The following is a 26,140-nucleotide window of genomic DNA, read 5'->3' on the forward strand; positions in this document are numbered from 1 at the left end:
CAAATGTCTGTGAGAGAGGTTAAGACCATTGTTATTTCCAGGAATGGAGCTTGGAAGAAAAATATAGCAGCATCCACAGGCAACAGAAGCCCTTGAGTCCAGCTGCCCTGTTACAAGGACCCAGCCAATTCAGCAGGGATCTGCAGAAGTTCCCAGCACCCAGGAACAGGGAGTGGGAATCAAACATTCACAGGCCTCATCTGTTGCTTGAACAAATAGCCTAAAATTCAGTGAATCTGGCCTGATCTGGCCTACGTATGACAGCGATGAGGTTCCCCCCGCCAGTGACCAATTTAATGTCTAAGATTTTATGTTAAAAGGTATGATAAATTTCAGAAACCAGCAACTTGTTCTACCCACTCCCTCTATCCCATCAAATAGATATGTGCATAAAATTTCACATCTGCCAAACTCCTCAGACTGCGGAACTGGAACCAGACTCCAAAACACAAATTCTTTCTAATTCAGAACAGCAAAATCATCTAAAGTATCTGCAAAGTCTCAGAACATGCCTAACAAGCCCATAGCCAAAGAAGAAGTACCTGGACATTTTCAATGGAAAGTAGGAAATGGAAAAGGTCTGTAAATAAATGTCATTTATACTTAATCATTAATTGTTGGTATTATTAAGCCACGTTCAGATCTTTATCAGGCCATTTTGTAAAGATCTTTCCCACTCCATACACTCCAACAGTTTTTAAAGTAGGAAAAGTATTAGAAAAATAAAATCTCCCCCCTGAACAACACTGTATGAAGATCAACATCATCAGTCACAGATATTTTTACAGGGGACCAGAAAAACTTCTGCTTCCTCCAAACCAGCTTTGTACAGAGAAGAGCAGCAAGATAGACACAGTATCTACGAGCTAGATTAAGGCCAACAATATAAAGACAAACATGGGCTCAGATCTTCTGAAATGAAGAAACCTTGCAAATGTTTTTGTACATCTGCACACACACTCACTCACACACACACTCACACTCACACGCTCGTGTGTTCCTCAAGCAAAGGCTTCACAACCATGAGAGCACCACGGGAGAGAGTTCTAGCACCAGAATGAAAAACTTCCCTCTGCAGTAATAAACCCCAAAGTCTCTCTATTGCTGTGGACAAGGTCACCGAGCCCCCTCCCCGGAGCAGTGTGAGTGAGCAGCTCAGAGGTGCAGGGACAGTTTGGGTGTTCCTGCTCCGAATGCCGATGGGAAGAAGAGGGCTGTGGAGATGCTGCAGCTCCTGGGCTGTGAGGAGGAGGAGGAGAAGGTTGGTATTGCAGTCTGGTCCAGCGTGGTGGTGGAACTGAGCGCAGGCTGGGAGGTGGAAGGGGAAGGTTTGCATACACAAAGTCACAGTGCACTTTGCTGGCTGATAAGGACAAGCACAGCCACGGCATCTTCTGGCAGCTTGTCTGCGTGTGTAGGACAAGGATCACACGCTGCACCAGAACATCAGGAAACCCAGAGAGCAGAGGCTGAAAGAGGAGCTTGGCAGCTGCTCTGCCATCATCCTGCCTGTACACATGCTCGGGTGAGCGTGCAAAGTCTATAAAAGGGACAAAAATCTCTTTACAACAAGGTTATGGGTCCGGTTTGGCTACAAGGAACAATTCATGCAAATTACAACAGAACTCATCGTCCATTCAACACAGCTTTGTGCTGCAGGCTCTCCTGGCTCTGGGCTGTGTCCAGGAGGTGCTGGCTGTGCAGGGCTGCACAGCTCTCTGAGGAGCCAGAGGGAGATGCAGGATCCTTCCTCAGCCCCTTGGATCAGCATGAGTGTGCAGGCACAGCAGGGACCAGTCTCACCCACAGGGAGGGCAGGAGCAGCAGCTGGAAGTGGGCAGCTCAGACCATGCAGGGAGACTTGGAAATCACAGAGACACTCAGTTTTTCAGTGCTTCAATCAGCAGCAGCAAAGCCCCATTTATGCTGTCACATGCACGCTGATGAGTCTGGCTGCGGCTCCCATGGGCTACCAAGTGAGGCTGGGGAGGAACTCAACTAAAACATGCAACAAAATAAAAAATAGAGTGAAAGGAAGGGTGATCATCACTGCCAGGTGGGGCTCAGGTTCAGGGCAGAGAATGGTCAGCAGCAGATACACCTTGCTCTGTGCACATGCAGGAACACAAGAGAGCAACAGCAGCGAACTGGAAAGGAGGGAAAGACACAGAATTCACCAATTCAGAGTGCAAACACAGGGCAGTGGAGAGGGGCAGGGAAATTTGAGGTAAAGGAGCCCAAAGGAAGAGACAACAGAAAAACTCTTCTAGATCTGAGTCCTGCTTCAGGAAATACACAGCTAATGCCAGTCAACTCTCTTCTCACCAGGTGTTTTTCATACAATGGTAAATCTCTCTGCACTTGGTTTTTGGGAACCAAAACAGCAAGATCAGGATTTCTTTTTTTCTCCTAAGATGCACTAAATGATTCTGAGTGTTCAGCACAATATTCTAAATGGCCCTTGAATTCTAAGCAATGCTGAAGGCTTACCCAAAAGCAGAAATAGCCAAATTACAAACTGCTTTTGAAAATCTACTACTTTCCTTGGGCTAGAAAAGAAGAATCTATCCAGAAGGCTGAATTGTCCAGAAGCAGGTTTGGCATTTCTCACTGAGAGCACCTGGGCATTTTACCAAGTAAGAAATATCTCAAACAGTTACTTAGCAAACCCCAACATCAGAGTGAGGTGTCAGGTCTCTGGATAGGTGTATACAATCAGACAGCTCCTCACCTACCCCTAACAGAACAGATTTGTGCGATTTGCAGCAAGAACAGGCTCTGCCACTCACTGCTCCAGGGAAAGCTCCAGCAGAGCTGAGAGCTGAAGCCCTTTGTGGTGCAAATCACACCGGGATCCTTTCTTTTTGCCACTTGAGAGTAACACGGGCGATGCCTGCTGGGGCTGTGCTGCAGCCAGCACAGGGTCTGTCTGGGCTGTGCAGCCCTGCAGCCACAGGCACACACAGGGCTGAGGACCAGCATGGCCACAAGGAACTGGTCAAAGTGGCCTCAGGGCCAGGTCCAGCTGGAAGCACAAGGACATCTAAGATGCAAGAACATGACAGAGCAGCCAAGGTCACCCATGTGCTTAGGCAAGCTTAAGGCAACTAAAGAAAGTTCACTGACAATTTAGAGGAGAATGCCAGAGAGAAGAGAGAAGAGGAACCACTGAGCAGAGCCTGGGGATGCTGCTGCAGTAGCCAAAGCCCAGCACCAGCTACTAAGCCATCCCTCTTCTTCAGCTCATTTGCTCTAATTCTCCCCGTTTTACCAGCACCATCAGCACGAGGTCAATATGTCAGAAAGAAGAGCTGGGGTAGGTTCCTAAAAACGCAGCTCACACATTGTCAGGCTTGTGTCTCAGGTCAGTTCTCTTGAAAGGAAGTGTGTGGGCCATTGGATTGGCCTCCTGCTTTGAGCTGGAGCTGGGAATGCTGCCTGCCATCTCCAGGGACACTCCTGGGATATGATCTACCTGGAAGGGGTGGCAGCAGCTGCCCAGGTTCCTTTTCATGCCAGCTGAGTGTACAGCAGTTTTTTGATGAACAGCATGCACCGGTGGCATGGCCTTGGCCATGAAGCCGTGGTTGGGCTGCTCTCATCTCCTCAGGACCAGGTGGAACCAGAGGGACAGGGAGGGCTGGCAGCAGTCAGCGCAGGCTCCTGTACACATAGGCTGATGTGAAAGCAGCATTGAGGGTCAGGCTCATGGCCAGCAGGCCCCGCAGGGCAGAGGTACCAAAGCGACCTGGCAGAGGGGAGAACACAGAGAAAAAAGGGAATTGTAGAAAGAGATGTTAAAGAACTGATAAGTAAAAGTGAACATGTGTTGTACTGCTTCTCTCTGGCCAGTGTTTTAGCACAAGCAGAAATTGCTCAAGCACTTTTCCTGCCAGGAAGCACTTTTCTTGCTGAAGCACTTTTCCTGTCAGGAAAGACTCCACTGCTCTCTTTTGGCTTTATTTTCATCTCATCTCATGCTCCTGACACCTACATCCCCACCCCTGTTCTTCTGTCTCGGTTTAGCACTTTGTCAGTGTTCTTCAGACAGTACAAAGAACAGGAACAGCTTTGTTAACATCTTAGAATGGCAGGCAGAAGGTCCACTTTGCAACTACTTATTAATTTGATTTCCAGGAAAGAACTCAGCCACCCTCACAGAAACGCTCACACGTGCATGAAGCAGTCACCAGACTTGCACTCACCTCTCCAGCCTGCCAAATCTTCCCCTTTGGTAGTCGTGTCCACCACGCAGGTAGATGAGTGTGACGAGCGATCCTCCTTTTTGATGGAATTATCACTGCAGATACTCCCCCCTTCCACAGCCGATCTCATATCTGCAAGGAGAGAAAGACAGGAGAATTCAGCACCCGGGTTTCTCCTGCAGGTTCCCCAGGTTGCGGCCCGGATGCTGCGGGGCTGTGCCCGCCGGCCGCTCCCTCCCGCTCCGCACCGGGCACGCCGCGCTCGGCGAGGCTCCTCGGGGCGCAGCCGGGCAGCTCGGGGCCGAAGGCGTTGCTGTCGGGCTGGGGGGGCTCCTCGGGGCCGCTGGGGAACAGCAGCAGCTTCTGCCCCTGCAGGTTGAGGCGGGCCGGGCTGATGAGCGGGCGGCGCAGGCGCAGCGAGCCCGAGCTCGAGGTGACCGAGCCGGCCACGGACGGGGCAGGGGATGGCAGGCGGGACGGGGCACGGCTGCCCAGCAGCGACAGCGGGTCTGCAACACAAACACCCACAGCAGTTACACGTCCTCTGAACAGAGAGACACCCACCTCCCAGAAATTTAAAAGCTGTGAGAAACTTAAAAGTATTCAAAATTATTATCTCTCTTTCTGTAACCATTGTTTAGAGATATGGCTCTCCAGAGTGTGCTTTTCATAGTTCACCAACAGTGTGAGAAAACATTCCTAAAAGCCAATCAAGTCTTAAGTCCGCCATTGTTTCTATAAAAACTGTAGATTTTAATGATAAAGTGTCTTTTTCATACCTTCTAATGATAGAGTCTCTGTATCACCTTTAGCTGCCCCCAGTACCCATTTGGTAATAACACCCCACAGATAAAACCACCGGGTTATCATCCCACTGCAACAGGCACAGTTCTCTTTAACAGTACTACAAGGAGAAGGAATGGGAGTTGCAAATGTCCACCACTGTGTCTTGTACCAAAATTCATTATTTATTTGAGTCCCCACACTGCAAAGCACAGAGAAATCCCACCAGTACTTTGGTACACTCAGGAGTGACTCAGGTTATCAGGAGCCTGGTGAGCTTTGTCTTAGCTCAGCTGTGTCCATCCAGGAGAGCGTGCACAATCCATTCTGCAGGTGAATGAACTGCATGGCCCGGGGTGTGAGAGCAGCACAAACAGCCCAGGGATCCGTCTGGGCCACACGGGCTGCAGACAGGTCAAGGAGCAGCCAAACCAGCCACTGCTGCTCTCTGCTGGGAAAGCTACAAAAGACCTGCCCTGGAAGCAGCTGAATTCTCCTCTCCAAGCAGGCTCAACCCTGCTCTAATCACCAAAGGGCTCCTTGTTTTGTCTCACTGATGCCACCGTGAGCTCTCCCAGCGAGAACATCCAGCACACACAGCACCCGACTTTAACGCCATCCCACCTCTAGCTGGGGCTCTGCCTGCAGCATTTCCAGCAGCAAAACGGACATTTTCACTGGAATGCGAGCAGGGAGGAAAGAATTCAACCAGACCACGTGTTTCAACCCACTCAGTGCAAATCCTGCACAGACTGTGGCTCTGGAAGGCCTGGAGCAGTACCTGATGTAGGGGACTCCTTGGAGTAGGATGACTGCGAGGCTGGCCGGCTTCCACTGAACAAGTAGCCAGAATCTAAAAGCAAAAATGAAACCATTTGAATCTAGGACAGGACTATAACGTGTGGATCCAGTGCCATTCCCTCTGGGCCAGCCCCTGCACACTCACCTGGATCCCTCCCATTCCATTTCCTCCTGAAGCACTGAACCATTGCAGCCCCATTCCCTCTGGGCCAGCCCCTGGATCCCTCCCATTCCATTTCCTCCTGAAGCACTGAACCATTGCAGCCCCATTCCCTCTGGCACAGCCCCTGCCCTCACCTGGATCCCCCCCAGCCCAATTCCTCCTGGAATTGCAGCCCCTCTCCCTGTTGGACAGCCCCTGCACACTGCCTGGATCCCCCCCAGCCCATCTCCCCCAGGACCTGCAGCCCCTGTCCCCGTGCCAGCCCTGCCCACTCCCTGGATCCCCCCCAGCCCATCTCCCCCAGGACCTGCAGCCCCACTCCCTGGATCCCCCAGCCCATCTCCCCCAGGACCTGCAGCCCCTGTCCCCGTGCCAGCCCTGCCCTCACCTGCCCGTGCCAGCGAGGGGATGGTGCCCAGCGACAGCGCCCTGTTGAGGCGGCCGGGCAGGGAGGACGAGCCCGTTCTGCGCGGGGACCTGAAGAGCTGCTGGTTTGTCAGGTGCAGGATGCTGGGTGGAGTTGGGACAAACAGAGACGTGGCAGGTGAAGGGAAGGCTGGCCCAGGGCTGCTGGGAAAGACAGTGATGGAGTCCCCAGAGAGGTACCTGCAAAGGACACGCATGACAGACACTTAGCAATGAGAAATCCCAGCAAATCTGCCTCTCTCATGCTTGCAGAACATTTGTTTTGTTGCCAGGTTTGGACTAACTTTTCAGTGCAGGAGTGCTGAAGTTTATGGGAATGTTCCTAGACTTTGGGAAAAGAAGAACTGCCCAACCTTATTTAAATTATTGTGCACCAACCTGTCCCACAATACAGGGTGGAACAGTTTAGGAATGCCAGTGATAATACCCCAGATGAGAAAATTACCCAGAGAATGCTCTAAGAAGTCCAGATGTTAAAATACAGGGATTTTGTATTATTTTTAACAATTGAATGAAAATACGTGAAAGAAAGTCTAGAATATGAACCAGAAACTCTGTTCCTCTGAAAGATTTTTTTAGTTAAAAACACGTAATAGAACTGTCAAATAAATCATGATGAAGAACTGAGTATGAAGTGCACGTTTTTAAATGGAGATATCTGACTTCGCAATACAGTATTTGGAGGCTTAATCTCACTTCTGATGGAAACAGAGACAGATGAGAGCAGCAACATGGTTACATGGCTTTTCTTCTGTCAGAGGAAAGCCAGGAGGAAATCAGAGGGTGAAGAAAATCTCAGCCTTGCACTGTGGGGTGATTTATGCACGTGTCATTCTGCCCTGGAGATGAAAGAGGTGGTGCAGCAATATTATGCCTTGCTAACTCTAGAGTGAAGATTACAATTTAAAGTATCTTATAAACTACTTATCTGCTAGCAGGAGGCAGCCATCACCAATCCTGACCAGCTTAATGAGGCTGAACACGTGAGCCAAGCTGGGTGCTGGGGCAGGAATGACTCTAACAGCAGCCAGGGATGTGCAGGTGTGGCAGCCCCAATGGCCCAACCTCTCCAGGATCCAGAGGACCTCAAAGGGGGTCCTGCTCTGCACCCCCACACACATCCACCCCACCACACACACAGATGGACGTGCCCAGCTCGGATTTGTAAAAGGAAATGAATGGGAAAGGGAATTAGAAGTGCAGCTCAGGACTGATATGAATCATAGGAGAAAGAGTGATACCTACCCCTCACTGTGCCATGGCTGTGGAGGGCCAAACCAGAGCATCACCTGCGAGCCACATGGCTCTTCTGTCCTAACTTTGCACCTTCGGGGTCTTTGGGCCAAAGGATCCAACTTTACACAGTTCCTTGGTGCAGCAGAAAACAGCTTAACTGGTTTACTGGCTTTTGTAAGTCTTTCATTTGATGGGCTGGAAGCTATTCTAGTAATTTGTCACTCATAACCTCAGTCCTGGGACTGGGACTGTTTTGGATCAGGCTTGCAATGGCTCTGCTGCTTAACAGCCCCAGTGCTCAACCTCACCCAGCCAGTGCAGCCAGATCCTCAGGGCAGTGAAGAATCATTTGTCTTGAACCATCCAGAAAAGGAATTAGCAAAGAGGAGCTGAAGGATTTTAAGTATAGCTTATTAATGCCTTAGGACCGAATTCTGACCAAAGTGTGTCCTAAACATTGATCTGTTCTGAACAAATTCCTGCTAAGTGTGCAAAATCCTATTCCTGTTCTCTGCACTCTTTAGTGTTTGCCACTGCCATGTCAAGAGGGCTCAATGCTGCTAGAAGCTCTCATGGGAATGTGCTTCATGCCTGAGAATGGGCAGCTGAACTAAAACTTCTCCCAGAAGCAGATATAAAAAAGGTGAGGAGATCAAGAGGATCAAGAGGCAGGGAGCAGCCCCATCACAGCCCTGGGATGGAGCACTGCAGCTGTGCCTCTGCTCCAAGCCATTTGTCTCGTGCTAATAGTGGCTCTGGAAACAGTAAAAAATGGAACATAAAAAAAAAAAAGGGAAAAAAAAAGGCTCTGGAGTCAGATAGTTTGTGGAAATAGTCAAGGCCCGGAAGCCGTTTATTTCAGAACTTGATATTGTGAACATCAAAAGTTGGGTATCTTAATTAGTGTTTACAATGATCACAATGTTATTAGACAGTCGGGCACAACTCTGCTACACAGATAGTTTAAAAATAAATAAATAGAAGGTTAAAGAAGGGTATTACATGGTATGGGACTGTACACGGTCCTGAAGGAACACCTCCCCTGCTCTGTCCCAACGGCTCCCTGTCATCCAGACACCACCATAGGTGTGTGCCTTTTAAATTCACATTTTACAGAGATGCTGCACCAGCCCTGGGACAGACACAGACACGGGAGAGCAGGGGCAGGCCAGGCTGCAGATGGACCCACTCCTCTGCCAGATAATTCAGCCCATGAAGAAGAAGGGGAGATGTAGTCCCAGGCAGGCAGCTTGGGGATGTGCCCACCCCTGGCAGCTGGGGAGCCAAGTGTCAGCCAGGGCTGGAACATTTTCCCTCAGAACTGAGCTACCCAGCTACAGCAGGGATCTCTGTCCCCAGGGCACAGAACAGGTCCCTGCCACGCCAGGAACAGGTCACTGTCACTGTGCCCTGGCACTGCTCTGCTGCACTCCCCACTCGGGGCACAGCCTCCTGCCAAACCCACAGAACCACCAGGGAAGAGCAGTACAGGAATAAAAAACAGGCACAAGGGCAGGGGAGAGTGGTGCTAAAATGGGCACAGCTCTCAGACACATTAATATTTTGATATGTGGCTTAGAGAGCTACAAACTTCAGCTGCCCAGAGTAAGAATTCTTGTCTCTTGCCTGTTGTCCTGCTTTGGATGAAAAGGGAGGGTTGAATTAGAGCTGCACTAAGACCTTCTAGAGCACAGATGCTCGGCATCAATTGTGCCTTTTCCCCCCATCTGGGGCACAAAGTGGGGAGTACATGTGTGTGTATATGCACATCCTATGCCTACACAAACCCAGACTTGCTGGCATGCCAAAAATGCCCAGGGCACCTCCTCCTGCCTGTGCACTCAAGAGCTTTGGTCCCAACGAGGCTTTACAGGGGATGACTTCAGGACTGAGTACTGTCCCTTTCCCTGGAGAGCACTGCCATGGCTCCAAGAGCCAAGTGTCCTTGCAGGTGACAGCACACCTGGAAGGAGCTGGCAGCTCTATGTGACAGCACACAATTTCAACAGCATCTCTGAAAACCAAAGCAAAGCCATACAGCACAGCTCCCTTCACCTTTCACGAGTGCAGTCAGTCTGAAGCAATTATCTGGCTATTAATTATATTAATTTTTATAAGAGCGTAAATACTTCGTTCACATTACATCAATACATAATTTCTATAGCGTCTAAGCATGATTATTAGCTTCACATAATTTCAGCACACTTGAAAAATACTCATAAAGCCAAAGTAATAAGCCACTACACCATTTTTATATTCCCACATGTCCTCACCCTTTGACACACCCAAGCTCACTGGGGCATGCAGAGCATGGATGTAGGAGAGGAGTTAGGAGAGAGGAAAGAACTGGATATAAACACAGAGTATTTAGAACGGTACAAGGGCACAAAGGTGTCAGTTTGCATGCACTGATGTCACTGAGGGCCCCAGGAAGAACAGAAGCAGCAGCAGAGATGCTGACCTGGCTGCTGCCCCTGGGTTCTCCTGCAGAGTTGCTCAGAAATGTTAGCCCAGGTGTCCCCCTGTGCCCTGCCACGCTCGGTGGTGGCACGGGAGGGACAGAAGCGCTGGCCTGGCAGACACACGGGCACTGCTGCAGCCCTGTGCCACCAGGCAAAGCAACACAGTGTTGTCCCAAATCTTGTCCAGGAAAAGGCACTTCATGAACCCACACTGGCCCCTTTGTAACTGGCTCTGCTGGGCAGGGTACAAGATTTTGAGCTGGCACATCAGCCACGGCCACTGAGGGCCAGTCAGGCACTTGGGGATGGAGCAGATTTGATCCCAAGGGACACACAAACCCACTAACAATCCCTCAGCACCTCTGTTCTGCTGCTACCATCCCCTGGTCCAGACACATGGTTAGTACGAAAAAGCAGCACCTTGAATTAGGGGCTTTTGGGCTAAAACCCTCTAATATTGTTAAGATATTCACATGCTCTGGCCTGCATGGCTTAGAGAATCCTCAGGCAACAAAACTGCACCTGGAGACCACCATGTGTTCCTCTGGGGCCTGAAGTAAGAGCCCAGCTAAGGGAAAACAAGAAGCCCAAGGCAGTGACCAAGTGGTTCAGCTGATTTTGTGTCATTTGTGGTTGTTAGTTACCAAGCCTTTGTTAGCTCTTATCCCACCCAGCAGAAGGAAATGTGTGACACAAAATAGCACCTCAGCTGCACAGGACAGCACCACTGTGCAGCAAAACACACATTTTCACCTGCTGGACTCACTGTGGGGCAAGGAGCCATGCAGTTAGATGATGTACTCAGATATCTACAGTTACAGGACATAATCTAACTGCTGAGTAAAAAATGCAAAGCACCTTCCATAGAGAACCTATGGCATGGCAGTGTCTGGAACAGCCTGTTTGGCTTTGGAATCAGGTGTGGCAGGGACAGTCTCAGCAAAGGCAGCAGTGGTTTGACACTTTTTTTTTCCACAGTCAACAGCAGAATGCTGCTGACTTACAACTTCTCTGCAGGGCTCCTTGTCTGACACACAACAGGGACGGACTGAATGCTACAGTTTAGAAATCAGAACACCTCTGGACAAAACCCAGCCTTCTCCTTTCTTCCCTGACCCCTAAAGACCCATCATCCTCCATCATCAGCAAAAGCATGTGAGACAAGGAGAAACAAAGGAGCCTGTCAGCATCAGAGTCTCTACAACACCAAAAATTCAACTGCTGCAAGGTCGGTTTTGAGGCTCTGAGGTTGTTGTTTTCAGAAGCAGCAGCACAGACATGCTGAGGCACCAAGAAGTGGGGAAAATAGGCTGACACCTGAGCAAAAACAAAAGCTTCTTTGGCATTAAATGAACCCCACTTAAATTATTCTGTTTCACCTTTGAAATTTTCCCAATTACAAGCACAAAAGTTCTCAAATCGTAAGTTGTGAACAAAGCACCAGAGATCAGTTGTACAGATTGGCCATAAAACAAAGTAGCTTTCTGATGTTCTGACATATAAATTAGTGCAACTAGTAAACATACTTCATTTGTATTAATCTGCATAAAGTGAGGACAAACGGATGTCACGTGCAGTTAACATGTCTCCCACATTAAACGACTTTAAACTCAGTATAGATTTGCACTTGCTGTGCAAACAGAGCTAAAACATTCCTTAACAGGATTATTCAGGCTTCACAGTGTAAATCCTCTGCTTCCCACAGTTCTAGCAACTGCCTGTTCCCAACATTTAGTGTGCATCCTCCCCATCCCATCCCAGCACTGCACAGGGAAAAAGATAACCAGAGAAAAGAACAGGCATGGTAAACCAACATAACATTTACAGCAAAACATCACAAAAGGTGCCTGACCCCAGGGAGCTTGAGGAGGAGTCAAGTTTAAATAGAAAGAAAAAACCCAAGTGTTCCTAAAAAGGGAGGAAAAGAGATACTTAGAGGAGATAGGAGACAATGGGAAACAGGACACAGTGAAGCTTAACACAGCCTTGGCTTTCAGCTCCTGAATAGAACATCTGGAGAGGCTGCCAGCCATCTTTAGAAGCTGCCACTGAGAGTTTCCTTCCTACTGGGCAAGAGAATTTGGACAGATACATTTCATTCTTATTAATAAAAGGGCATTGCTGACAGAAATCAGGCATGACATCACCATGAGCATTCCCACTGAGTTTGTCAGCTTCTCATACCCCTCCTTTGAGCCTCCTCAGGAAATCCTTCACATATGAGATTCCTCCCATTCCTTGGACACGTCTCACAGGAGAATACCAAGAGGAACTTTCAATCCAAATTGTACAGGTAAGTGCAGATGACAATCACAGATAAAAGTCTTTCCTTACATGTACTTTATGAGGAAAATTTGGAAGTCCTGAAGCAGGAAGAAGGCAAGAATTAAACAAAAGTCCAGATGCCTTATTTCACTTAATGGCCATAATAGCTCAAGGATTCCCATGCCTGTGAGCTGGAAGACAAATGTTTTGGGTCAGGATTGATAGTGATGGGAACATGGAAGATGGAACCAGACTTTGCAGGTGCTGGATTCCTCTTGTGGCATAGTAAGTAAGTAAACAACCCTCAGCATCATTTACAAGCACCAGAATGGAGCCAGGCTCTGTGAGCTTGGATATTGCAGCTATCTGAAGGCACCAGAAAAAGACTCCAAAGGAGAGCCCAGGTGGGCAGCAGGCCTGTGTGCCACTCCCTTGCTAAGGTACAGGAGCTGCACCTTCCATGACTCAGCCTGGCTTATTGTTAACGAATTTCAGAGTTTTGGCAGTGCTACCTTTATGCTTTCACAATGAACAGCAGTTCCAGGAACAGTAAGTATGAACAGCTAGGAAATAGCTTTTGTTTCCTTTAAAAAAGCTCCTCTAATTCCACCAGCATCTGCAGCACCCAGCAGTGTCTGCGTTTTTCAGCAGGAGTTGCAGATACTTCACAGTGAGAGCTCCACTCCGATTATTTCATAGTTTATACACTGGAAGATCACCAATTAACTTATATCAGACTATTAGGGTGGTGAGTTCCGCTGTGCTATTCTGAACACAAGAAAATAGCAGATGTTCTGTAAAAGTGCTATTTTCCTCTTGAAAAACCAAAGTGCATATGAGAAACTCAGTGGAGTGCCTTTCAAACAATCATGCAGGATAATCAGACTGCTTATCCTAAGAGGTCCCAACAAGTTAATCCTAAAAAACCCAAACAGCTGGAAGTTCCCTCCTCCCCACACAGTAATGCCCAGCCACCCCAGCTTTCAGCAGAGGAGTGCCAGGCACTCAGCTCCAAGTCACGATTTCCAGATCCTTATTCCGGTATTAGCACAATGCCAGACTGCAAAAAGAACCTCTGCAAGTAACCCAAAAAATCCATATCTGCTGCCATGCAGTGCCACAGCACAGCTCCCACCCTTCCCATCTGTGTTCTCAGCAATGAACACTGACTGAGCAGTGGTGTACAATGAAAGCTGACGTGGTACTCACAGCATGAGCCTGTCAGTCCCACACTTCTCTTTCTAAGGCTACAGGAGTGGAGGAACAGAGGCATTTTTATCCAGTTGTGCTTATACACAGATGTTGCTCGGGGAGCAGGTGGGTAAAAAAACCCAAAGAAAACTGGCATTGAAAGCAACAACCACTGGTAGATCTGAAAATTTTTTAACCTCAGCTGTATACTTTCAGGTATTAAGACACCCTGAGCTACATGATTTTTTAAAGCACCTTTTTGAATAAATTACTGAAGTTTCAGTCAAAAGCACTTAAGGACACTTCTCCATTTGGAACAGGAGCCAGGAGAAGGGCAGAGTGAGAGGGTGCAGGTAAGTGATGCTACACAGTGGAAGGCAAGAAGAACCAGGTATGGGCTCTGTGTGGTCCCTCCTCGTGTGCCTGGGCACCACAGCACGTGTCAACAAGGACTCCAAATCCAGAGGCAAGTTCCCATCGGTTCCAAATTAAAATGACCAGCACCATTAGGAAAGTGAAGGTGGCCCAGGCCCCATGGTGGATCAAGGCACAGGGCTCCTCTGTGATGGCTAAGGATGGAGAGGCAGTGAGGAGAACCAGGAGGACGGGAGAAGCCAGAATCTCTTTGGCTGGAGGAGCAGAAAGGGAAGGAGGCTGCATTTATGGAGCAGTTTGTGAGGCAGCTGCTGGAAGAACTGACTTTGGGGAAGCTGGATATTTGTACTGCTGACGTAGGATGCAGGAGGAAGGGACAATGGAGGCAGCACGAGTAGCTTCCATGGCTAGCAGTGGAAATGCTACCACAGTGGTAAGCAAGGATGGGGAAAAAATTTTATACATATATATATACACACACATGTGTATATGTGCATATATAAATATATATATTTAAAAAAAAAGGAAGAAGAGATCTTCACTGCTTATCTAACTTTAAAAAAAGAGACACAGAGGAAGGGAAAATAACAAGAGGAGAGAGAAGCACCAGTCGCAAAGAGTTCACAAGGGTTTTTCCTGCTTCCCCCAGCGTCACTGCTCTGGCTCTGACCTTCGGGGCCGGGGTCTCCGCTGGCCCGTCGCCTTCCGCGTGGCCACGGCTGCGGTGAAGCCCACCAGGCAGCACAGGGACGTGGTGCCAAACTTGGCCGTGTCCAGCCAGCTGGGCGTGTCTGCCTTCAGGTAGCGCTCGGCCAGGTGCAGGCTCATCACCAGGAACCACAGCAGCGAGGCAAAGGCGTCGATCCGCCGGAGCCTGCCACGGGAGGAGAAACCAGACAGCATTTAAACACTGCTGAACACCCTGGTCACCCTGTACTGCCTCTGACACAGCACATCCTGTGCAGCCCTGCCTGCTGCTGAGCAGATCAGCTCCAGCTTTTCATTCACAGTAATTAAGCTTAAATGGAACGAATCAAGGCATGCGGTACTTCATGTGCCATTCTGGAAGTGTTTACCCCCAGATCGCCGAGGCAGCACAGCACTGGAGAGCTCCCACCAAAGCAGCCTGAGCGAGACAGGAGCCCAGCACACGCACCTGATGCGCCCAGCCAGGAACATGGCCAGCAGGCAGGTGAAGAGCCCCAGCACGGCCACTGCCATCTGGTGATTCTTGCCGTAGGCCCAGGCCACGCTCAGGTTCTCCAGCAGGCGCTCCGGGAGCAGGCGGAGCAGCTCCCGCCAGCCGCGCCCCGAGCCGCCACCGTCACTGCCGCTGTCACCGCCTGCACGGGGGCTCGCGCCAGTCCTGTTCCACACGGGGCCAGCGGGGCCAGGAGCAGGGACAGCTGTGCTGAGGGAGAAGGGGTTGCCTGACCCGTACAAGGCCATCAGAACCAGGAACGCACAGCTGAGGAAGGCCAGGAACCGCAGGAGGATCACCTGAGCTGGCGTGGTGATGGAAGTGGATGAGGATGAACACAGGCTCTGCAGAGGAAGGGAGAAACGCTTTGTCAGGACTGAATGAACTGCAGCAATGTTTTGAAATGGTGCTGTATGAAACACTTCCAGACCGTATGGTTTGCTGGACTGCTCTGCTCAAGTCCTTTTAAGTCTCTGCACTGGGCTGACACCACATGGGATTATTGTAGACTAGCAAGGAGCAAGGGCAGAGACATGAGCAGAAGCCAAGGTCAGGCAGGGCAATGAAACAAGGAGAAGGTCATAATTCAATTCCCATTGCTCTTTTTTTTTTTTTCCTTGTACTCTGTAATTTCCTGCACTGCACTCACAAATTGGCTTCCCTACCTCCCCTTCTCTGCCTGTCCCATTATTTTCCTTCCACTCTTATTACATTAGACTTACCTTCTGGCAACTGTGCTGAATGACACCAGCAAGAGGAAAACCTCAAACCAGCATTAGAAGCATCTATGGCAACTCTCCTGTGCTCTCCTAAACTGCAGGCACGCAGCAAGCTCCCCACCCAGGGCTGGAGAGGCCAGGCTGCTCCTCCCTTTCCCAGCTGCAGGTGCAGTGGCAGAGCTGTCCCTGTCCTGTCCCTGTCCCCATGTACCTGGCTGTAGCTCTTGTCGCTCTCCCGGCGCCTGAAGTGGTGGCTGAGCAGCAGCGCCCGCAGCTGCCGGTTCTGGTGCTTGATGTAATACTCCACTGCAGCCTGGCACGGGCGGCACAGCTTGTAGGTCTGCTCCAGGTGGTGCTTGTACACCTCAATCTCCTCATCGTACTTGCCCTGGGCAGAGAACAGCAGGGGAAAACGGGTGAGAAGTGCAGGTGCCTCACCAGCTGTCATGTTTGCTGTTGACAGAAGGGCAAAGCGTGACCCCAGTGCCACAGGAACAGCTCCCTGAACCAAGCTGCAGGTCAGGCATACAGCCAGCCTCACACAGAGCTGAGCCAGCCTCCCCTCCATGTCCCAGAAGGGATGGCAAAGAGAGCCCTGGAGAAGGCTGCTGTGGCCCAACATCAGGATGTTGAATTTCCGTGCCAAATTTTGCTGTCTTTGTGGAGATCTTTTGAATACTACATAGCTGAGACAAGTAACTAGAATTGCTCTTCCTCTCCTCAAATGAGGGGACACAAAATACCTGTGGCTCCTTCATCCAGGCTCATCCCTCCCTGGAGCAGCCAGCCCTGCTGTCACTGACACCCCTTTCCAAGCAAACTGGATAACAATCCCAGGTTTCTCAGCTGGCACAGGCACTGCAGCTCACTGAATGCTTAAAAAGTGGCCAAAGGCTGGCAGTACTTGAGCAACTGGATAGCTCTGGCAAGAGGCAGGGACTAGAAATAAAGCTGAGAAAAGGGCACCAGCCAAAGATATTCTCATTAAGCGCGATCAAATTTCAATCTGTTCTCCAGGAATCACTCTGATTAAACTCATTATAATTACACAAAGCAGACTGGATTAGGCAAGCCAGAGAAGGACACATCACACTACAGCACAGTCTAACCCCAAGGCTTGACCATGCCAAGGAATGCAGCACTAAATTCTCTGCACAGATCTTTAGGGAGCCATAAAACCGTGAAGGAGAAACCCCATTATCCCTCCTCCATGCATATTAAGTAATGGGAAGGCCAAGAAGTTGCTCAGCAGGAAATCCTGCTGCTGTAGCTGCAAAATCCCTCTGCCCGCCTAAGCACAGATGCCTAACCAGGGAAATTGTGGCTGCACAGGATTCCTCTCCCAGTTCACTTGTAAACACAGAGCAGCACAGCCAGGGCCTCGGGAAAACAAAACCTATTAAGGCTTCATGTTAACTACTGGGCTGTTGTGCCTCTCAGGTCCCATAAACTCAGCCATGGGAAGTACTGGAGGTGTCAGATGATCTCAGAAATGTCTTGGGCTCAAGCTTCAGTTTCCAGTGCTCATTAGAACAGGGGAACATTCCAGCTTTGAAGTACAATTAGGTAAATTTACAACACTAATCACTGAAGCTCTCTGCACTGAAGTGCCACAGAGTGCTTCTGAAGACTGTTGGAACATCATTACTGAAAAACTGCTCTCTCTCCTGCTTACTAGGCTGCAACATGGAATTAACAGAGCAGGAATAGCAGATGCATGGATGGGAATGCCTTGGACAAACATTCTCCAGTGATGGCAGTCCCTAATGAACACTCACCTCCTCCCTTGGAGAGAACGAAGCCAGCTGTTTGATTTTCATGGTTTGATGGTTGTTGCATTTCTTGCAGAGCAGAATCTGGCTGCTCACCCACTGCTGTGGTTTGGTAGGGTCACAGAAAGTTGGACTGCCTGACACAACGTGGTTAAGGTGTTCCATGTACTGGGCAGGGATGGGCTTGTTGTAGTCTCCATTCTGACAAACAACAGGGGGAAAAGCAAACATCCAATCATAAAATCACAGCTAGGTTGACCGTAAAATTCCCTAAGTTCTGTCAGCAGCTCTACATTTCATTAGCATGCACCTATGTAACAAAATAAATTAGTAAAAAAAGAGGCAAAATGCTTCAAATCTTCCCCCATCTCCAATGTCCTGCACACATATCTCAGGCAGCTGGTGGTGCTGGATTTCAGCTCAAGACAGGCTTTGCTATTTAACAGAACACAAAACCAGAGAAGAATTGTTCCATACAGTAACATAAGTATTCTTACGAGATATGTCAAGGCCACTTTTGCCCTTTAAAGCAAGACAGGAACACTTGTCTCTATCTCTCTAGTCAGCACACCCCAGCACAGAAGATTCTCTTTCCAAGCTGAGGTGCTGAGCTCACAGGTGCTGGGCACAGGCAGCCAGCTGTGCATTCACTGTGCATTCACTGCCCCATGCCACTGAGGCTCCCCAGGCCCTGCCAGCCCCCCGTACCTCCTGGAAGCCGCTGTACTGACTGTGCATTCACTGCCCCATGCCACTGAGGCTCCCCAGCCCCCTGTACCTCCTGGAAGCTGCTGTACTGACTGTGCATTCACTGCCCCATGCCACTGAGGCTCCCCAGCCCCCTGTACCTCCTGGAAGCCGCTGTACTGACTGTGCATTCACTGCCCCATGCCACTGAGGCTCCCCAGCCCCCCGTACCTCCTGGAAGCTGCTGTACTGACTGTGCATTCACTGTGCATTCACTGCCCCATGCCACTGAGGCTCCCCGCGCCCTGCCAGCCCCCTGTACCTCCTGGAAGCCGTTGTACTGACTGTGCATTCACTGCCCCATGCCACTGAGGCTCCCTGGGCCCTGCCAGCCCCCTGTACCTCCTGGAAGCCGTTGTACTGACTGTGCATTCACTGTGCATTCACTGCCCCATGCCACTGAGGCTCCCCGGGCCCTGCCAGCCCCCTGTACCTCCTGGAAGCCGTTGTACTGCTCGCAGTTGGGGCAGTCCCAGCAGTTGCGGTTCCCGTAGGGCACCACCGTGTCCTGGCTGCAGAACCAGCAGTTCACCGTCACGTGTGTGGGCTTCTTCCTGGGGGGACAGCGAACATCTCAGCAGGAGCCCTCAGCTTGGTTCAGAGCACTGGCTTCCCAACAGTGAAATGCAGGAAAACAGCCAATCTTCCCATTCTGTGCGCTTAATGCTATGGCTTGGAGTAGTGCTTTTAGCAATGAAAAGCAGAAATAAATTCTGCCTGACAATTATCCTCTGTTCTAGTACCATGGACATGCCAGAACTTCAATAACAACCTTGTGATTTATCCACTTCACTGTTTTTCAGGGGCATATCTGGAGGTCCTCTCCATACTCAGCAGTGCCATTCTATGAGAAGGTGCAGTAGAACTGATGCTTAACACACAGGATTCCGGGGAAAGGAAGTCAGGATCCACGAGAGCTGCCTGTGAGGGTGCCCAGAAACCCAGGAAATGGGCATCCCCTGCTTTTATGCACTAGAACTGAAGGGATAAAGACTAATGACCTTGGATCCATGAGCCCCTTGTTCTCTAAAGCAATCCTGTTAAAACAACAGCCAATACAGACAAACAGCTGTGACGTGGCCCCACCAAAACAGGCTGTGACAGATGTGTGAGCAAAGACCTTCACCAGCCCAATCCCTGAGCCTGCCTGCTAGAGAAGCTGTGCATTTGTCCCAAAGCTCAGTGCAAGGCCCAAGAGGAGCTCCCTGGCCCGGGCACCACAGCCCAGCTGTCTGGGCTCATCAGCTCCAGCCCCATTTCCAAGGGAGGGCAGCTGCCCAGGGCTGGCTGTGGCAGCTATGCAGACAGATGGACACAGCTGCCACAGCCCAGCTCCACCAGGGAATAATGAATCTGTGTGGCTCCACTGCGGCAGCAGAGCAGGGGAGCAAATAACAGCAACCATTTCTCCCACTCACATTTCCATGGACCATGCCTTGAAACTCTGTTCATAAAACATCAAACCCTCAAGCAATGCCTGAGCCTCATGTTTAGGCACTAACAATGAGGATATGCTTGAAATGAAGCACTGTAAAGTCAGAATGTACAGAGGATTCCCTGCCAGATGCTGAAAGAAAATGGCTGGAGCTACTAGGATGACAGATTCTCATCTCAAAATAGATGCAAACACCCACACCCCCCTTAAAATGAATATTCCCTGCTCAACTTTCTTCACTGCCAAGGGGGCTCAACTGATCTGAGTTAAAAATATCACTGCTAAAACTACCAGGCAAAAAAAGCCCCCCAAAGCAGCCCAGAGTTTAAAGCAGACAAATCTAGGTTAGTGTCTGAGTTATCCACGAGCTGCTGCTGTCCAAAAGCCAAGCACGTGCCCACCCCAAGCCCCTCCTGTGGCACCACTGAAACCCCTCAGCCCCTGCCCACCCCAGGCTCTGCATTCCATGGCATGGCAGAGGCAGCAGCACTAATTTCAAGGGTGACAGAACTGGAAAGCACAGGTGAAGAAATGAATAAAGCAGTCATGCTATAAAGGGAAATCCATCAGTGCCAAACCCTACCTGAGAACTCGCTAATATCAGAGACCAAATCCTCAGAGTACTCGAGGCCTTTCCATCCTTTTCCAAACAGGATTTCATTTCTTGCTCTGGAGGCTAAGGAAGTACTACTGAGGATTAAATAGCAGCACCTCATTTGCAATGTATGCAAAACAAATGGCTAAGTCCCGGATTATTTAGGATAAAAGGCAATAATACTTCCTTCTGTGAACCTATAATCTGTTGCCATAGAAATAGGTGCAAAAAATCCCAAATTCTCAATCTGGTGAATGTAAAATAACAAGGGGAGGAAAAGGTTGTTGAGGCAAGAACATGTAGGTAGGGTACTAATTTTCTAGTAATTGGGCAGGACTGAAAAAAACCCAAAAAACAAGTTCTGCATTTGGAAAGAATCTCAAATACAGATTTAACTACTCTGGAGCTATATTTACCTTGCCTGAATTCAGGCAGCAGCTGAGGGCAGTGAGCTAAAGCACACACTGCTTCCAAAGTCAGAGAGTGCCAACGCAAATGGAGCCTTTACCATGTGCTCAATCCCTTACAAATCAAAAGGCAAATCGTCCCCGAGGAGTTCATAATCTAGCACTGTGCTAATCTGAACCAGCTCCACTGGCCAGAGAACCTCCCTGCACACCAAAACCTGGGCAGCAAGAAGTGATTGAGTTACTCCAGGCACAGAGAGACTCCACTCACAGCCGACTCCCTGTGCAACCTGCACACCCAGCCAGGCTGAGAACACATTCAAGGCTTGCACAAACTTTTTTGCAGGTAGAAAATGTTTGCTTAAGCCAAAATTGAGGGGAAAACACCTACAGTAAACTCAGTTATGACACCAACAGCTAAATGTCTGACATTGCTCAGACAATGACACCCTGTTCCTTTGTGAGAAGCTGCTGGATTCTTTATTTTGCTCACAAAAATCAGGTTGCAACTCTGCGGGTCCCATTGACAAACACTGGTTAGCAACTTTTGTGTCTGTCATGTAACACAAGGAGGAACTGAGGCTCCTTCCCAGCACTCTTCACTTCTCATTTATACACACATTTAAGGTCATGCTGAAGTCCATGGTTCTAAAGGATTGCCAGAACAACAATCTACCTTGGTAAGTGCTGGCAATAATAAACTGGATTTGTAAATATTTTTATTTACATCTATTCCTCACCCTCTTTAAGTCAGAAGATGAAAATGTTTACTTTTCTGTAGCCTTGAAAGAGACACTGGTGGATGTGCAGCTCTTCGCTGGGTTACCAGCGAAGGATTAGAAGAAAAACCCAATTATCTATTAAAAGTATTTAAAGCAGCAGTCTCATTCTGGCACAACTGGATCACAAAGCAATTATTCAAATGGCTATGCCAGCACATCTGAACAGTCCCCTCAGCCAGGAAAAAGGTGCCCAGTGGGCTTGGGCAGGGACACCCACTCATTGATAACCACCCCAGGCTCTGTTCCTATCTGGACATCAAATCTTTTATCTCCTTGATAAACAAAAAGCAAAGGCAGCATCATATCTATGTCTCTCATCCCCTTATTAAGCTGTCCTCTTTGATGACTATCATTGACTAAGATTCACTAAATCAAGGCAGAATAAGAAATTCTGAAGCATCAGGATGGTACTGAGAAACACACTATGTAGCTTCAAAGAATTATCAAGGTCACCTGGAAGAATTTACCGGCAGTCTTCAAGGACTTGGGAAGAAATGCTTTCCATTCCAGAGACCTTTTGATGAACCCGAGCAAAACAAACCCACTCTCCTCACTCTAAAGGCACGCTAGCCTCAACTGGGTCAGAGAAATCTTGCCTGCTTCACTGAAATTGCCTTCAGGCCACTTGGATTTCTTGGCTACCCTAAATATCTCAGACAAAGGCCAAGTCCTGTACATGGATTAATGTCCCATTGATCATTGATACGGTTAAATAAACAGCAAATGCTTTAGAGCAAACCTTAGGCATCACATTGAGGATGCAGGAATATGCTGCTCTTGCAAAGCATTAACGTGAAGTGAACCTTAGCATAGGGAGCCCTTGGGACTGGCTTGTCTCCAATAGAAGCACTTAATAGATGAGCAGGCTGCGAGGTCTATTGCTGCTACAGAGCCTGAAATCCTTATACTCCACACATCCCTACATTCCTTTCATGCTATGCCAGATTAGACCCTGCCAAATTAAGCTTTTATCCTTTCATGAGATCTAAATGATGACACGTCTCCTGATGCTTTTCAAACCTGACTTTCAATTGCTCTGAATTTGTTCTAAGGTCAGGAACGTTCTGTGCAATTAAGAAACAAGTAACCAAAGAATTTTGGTCGCTAATCAATAATTTTGACTTGCATAGAATCTCCTCTAGTTGTATCACTGTGCTAACAGCTTTGACATTTACAAGCCTGTTTCCCAGCAATCCATCCCTCACCCCACACCCACCAGCCACAGGAGCAGGATTTTCTCTTTCCGTGCCTCAAAGACGCCGGACAAGGAGCGGGGGAGAGGCGACGGGCGGCGCTGGGATGCTCAGCCCGGCACACAAAGCCATTCCCGGGCACAGAGCGCTCCCATCCCAGCCGCGTTCCCGGCGGTGTTGGGGCAGAGCCGGGATGCTCAGCCCGGCACACAAAGCCGTTCCCGGCTTTTGGGGCGTCTGTGCTCCCAGCCGCTCTCCCCGCTCGGCCCTGCCCGCACCGCCGCCCAGGCCGGGCCCTGCCGGGGCTCTCCCACAGCGGGCGGGCCCGGGCCCCGCGTGGCGCCTTCCCGCCGCCGCGGGCCGCATCCATCCCGCCATGCCATGCCCAGCCTCCCTCCTCCTCCTCCGCCTCCCTTCCGTCCGCCCGTCCTTCCCTCCCTCCCTCCCCGAACGCCGTCCCCGCGCCGCCGGCCGTACCTCCGCGCGATGCGGTAGAGCAGCAGCCCCGCGGCCGCGGCGCAGGCGGTGACGCCCAGCCCGGCTCCGTCCATGCCGGCGCGGCCGCGCTGCCCCGGCGCTGGCGGAGCCGCTTTGTAGGGGCGCGGCCGGCGCCCGGCCCGCCCCTGGGCCCGCGGGGGCGGCGCGTGACTCACGGCGGGGCCGGAGTCGTGCGCCGGGGCCGCCGTGACTCAGCGCCGCAAAGGCCGAGATCGTGGCGGCGGGGGCGGCCCGGGCCCGGCCGGCCGGGGGCGGCCCGGGGAGGTCGTGCCTGGCCCGGCGTGCCTGGCCCGGCGCCCGGCGCACACCGGGGACAGCGCTTCTGCTAAATATAGCGCGGCGCTGTCGGTGTGAGGCGGGGACAGGCCCCGTGAAGGGCGGCCGCCGCGGTGCGGCTCTGAGAGGAATGTCCTGGGCTGCGAGGGACACGGTTCATCCCCGGCCCTCACAGACACCCCAAAATCCCGCCCTGGGCATCCCTGGAAGGGACACAGTTCATCCCTGGCCTGCACAGACACCCCAGAATCCCATCCTGGGCACCCCTGGAGTGTCCTGGGCAAAATTCCTCCCTGGGCATCCCTGGAGTCTCCTGGGCTCGGAGGGACACAGTTCATCCCCGGCCCTCACAGACACCCAAAAATCCCATTCTGGGCATTCCTGGAATATCCTGAGCAAAATTCCTCCCTGGGCATTCCTGGAATGTCCTGAGTAAAATTCCTCCCTGGGCATCCCTGGAACATACTGAGCTGGAAGGGACACAGTCCAGCCCCAGCCCTCACAGACACCCCAAAATCCCGCCCTGGGCATCCCTGGAATTATGTAGCTGTTTCTGTGATTAAAACAAAACATTCTCAGCACAATAAAATTGCTTAAGATTCAGCAATCATGTTTTTTAAAAGGCATAAATGGAAAAGCTCTTCATAGACAAATACTTGTGCTGGGAGTGAACTCTACTTTTAAGCCTAACTATGGTTGGGCTCTTCACTGTTGCATTTCCATCTGTAGAGATTTAACCAAGGAAATTAATTCCGCGGAGTAACAGGGAATATTTCATTTTAACGAATTTAAAAGGCACATAATTTTTCCATCTCTCTCCCATTGTTTAGTGCAATTACTTAGGGATTGTGTTATGAGAATGCTAGGGCAGGCAGGAAGAACGGCCCACCCAGTCCTTTGGCACAGCCAGCCCTCCTGGTGTCCTGCAGGGCTGTGCTGCAGAGCTGGCCTGTTCTCCCTACACAAATCCCTCCCTTCCTCCCAGCTCTGCCTGTGCCATCAGCCCAAGCAGAGGTGCTTTGTTTAAAAATGAGTGTCCTCCTCAAAGGAGCGAACGAGGAGCCTGCGCAAGGGGCACAGCCAGAGCACATGGAACACAATTCCCAGCAAACGCAGGTGCTTGGAGGGCTATCGAGGCAGCCACAGGTATTAAAGGGAGGTATTAAAGTCCCACAGTGAAAGGACTTGGCTCAGAAATGCTTCCAAAACGAAATTAACCAACACGAGTGGCTCATCATATTGCAGTATGTGTGTCATTTCCATTGAACTGGTAATTTATGAATGGAAACAGGCACAGTCCTGGTGAAGTTAATGGAATCTTTGTGATCACCTCAGATAGCAGTGATTTCATCACCTTGCTGATAATTTAGCTACAAAGGGTCTAGTAATCAAGCCTTTACCTACCTTCCATGGAAATGACTTTCTGTAGAAGGTGGAGAAGAGGAAGGAACAGTGAGAAATTCCTTTAGATTGACTTTGACAAGCAGAGGAAGGTTGTTGGTTATTTTTAAATTCAGGTATCGTTTTGGAAAAAGCTACTTCAAATTCTTCCCTCTGGTAATAGGCTTATTCCATACTCAGTGACATCAATGGGATTGCTCACAGAGCATCACCTAAAAATGGTAACTCTTTACAGGGTTTAAGGAATCAAGGGCCAGTGAATTTTAAAAATTCTATTAGAGAGAGGAAGGAAAAAGGATTTAATTATACTAATTCAGAAACTCTATTATCTCCCAATATAGCTTATTAACCCCTGATCAAATTAAAACTAATGCTGTCTGGATTGCTAGCAAAGCTTAAAGGACAAAACCAAAAATCCTACAGAATTCCTGATTTCCCATCAGATTTAGGCAAAACAAAAATTTGCTCCCTTTCTCTTGCTTTCTCTCTTACCAAATCCCAGACTTCTCAAAAGGCCTGGAGTTCCCTCCCCTCATTCTCAGAAGACATCAGCAGTCTACACATTTGACTAACATTTTAGAAGAGAGCTAGTGCACTGGAAGTATAGAGGAATGCTAATTTAGGAAAGAAAATCTCAGAAAATGTTTGAGAGTAGCAGCACAAGTGTCCTAGTTCTCAAAAATAGAAACACTGTTTTACAGTTTTATCTCCTATACAGAGTCTGAAGCTTATGCTGCTCTTCATCTCCATAAAAAAAAAAAAAAAAGCCATGTCAATTTTTACTCAACTGTTTCCTATTTTAGCTTAGGAGGAACGTGATAAGTTATTTCCAGGAGGACATAATAGAAATCAGTTATTTTTTGCAGTTTTGCCTCATAATGAGGTACACACACACTCTACTCTCTCTGCACTGAGCTCCTACATCACACTGATGTCAAACCTGACCTCAAGCACCAGTCATCAGCTGGGCCCTACTGGGAACAAATAGGAAGGGTGGAATCTGGTTATCAGCCCAAATCCCACCTGAACTCCAGCTGCTCAGAGGCTCCCACTCCTGCCAGGCTGTCTCCCATCTCTGCTGGGAGCACTCAGGGCTGCCCACAGCTCTGGTTCCACTCCAGGATCAGCAGCTGCTCACACCATGAGCAGCCCGTGGTTGTCACTGCAGGGAAGGCCAAAGCTGGGCTCGGATGCTGCAGGTTTGTCT

At 49.7% G+C, this 26,140-nt stretch overlaps 1 protein-coding gene across 1 annotated transcript; it reads right to left on the minus strand.

Annotated features, from left to right (window-relative positions):
* On the minus strand, positions 1–23,309 carry TMEM201 (transmembrane protein 201). The gene is made up of 11 exons (XM_058818874.1): positions 23,236–23,309; positions 18,780–18,900; positions 17,606–17,800; positions 16,039–16,215; positions 15,064–15,452; positions 14,578–14,781; positions 6,341–6,558; positions 5,770–5,841; positions 4,454–4,714; positions 4,206–4,337; positions 1–3,748 (listed from the first exon to the last, which is right to left on the minus strand). The coding sequence occupies exons 1-11, from the start codon at positions 23,307–23,309 to the stop codon at positions 3,651–3,653; spliced, it is 1,941 nt and encodes a 646-aa protein (XP_058674857.1). The 3' UTR covers positions 1–3,650.
* Positions 23,310–26,140: the final 2,831 nt, after the last annotated feature.

Source organism: Ammospiza caudacuta, chromosome 22 (assembly GCF_027887145.1).
Source record: "Ammospiza caudacuta isolate bAmmCau1 chromosome 22, bAmmCau1.pri, whole genome shotgun sequence".
In the NCBI taxonomy this organism is placed as follows: Eukaryota; Metazoa; Chordata; class Aves; order Passeriformes; family Passerellidae; genus Ammospiza; species Ammospiza caudacuta.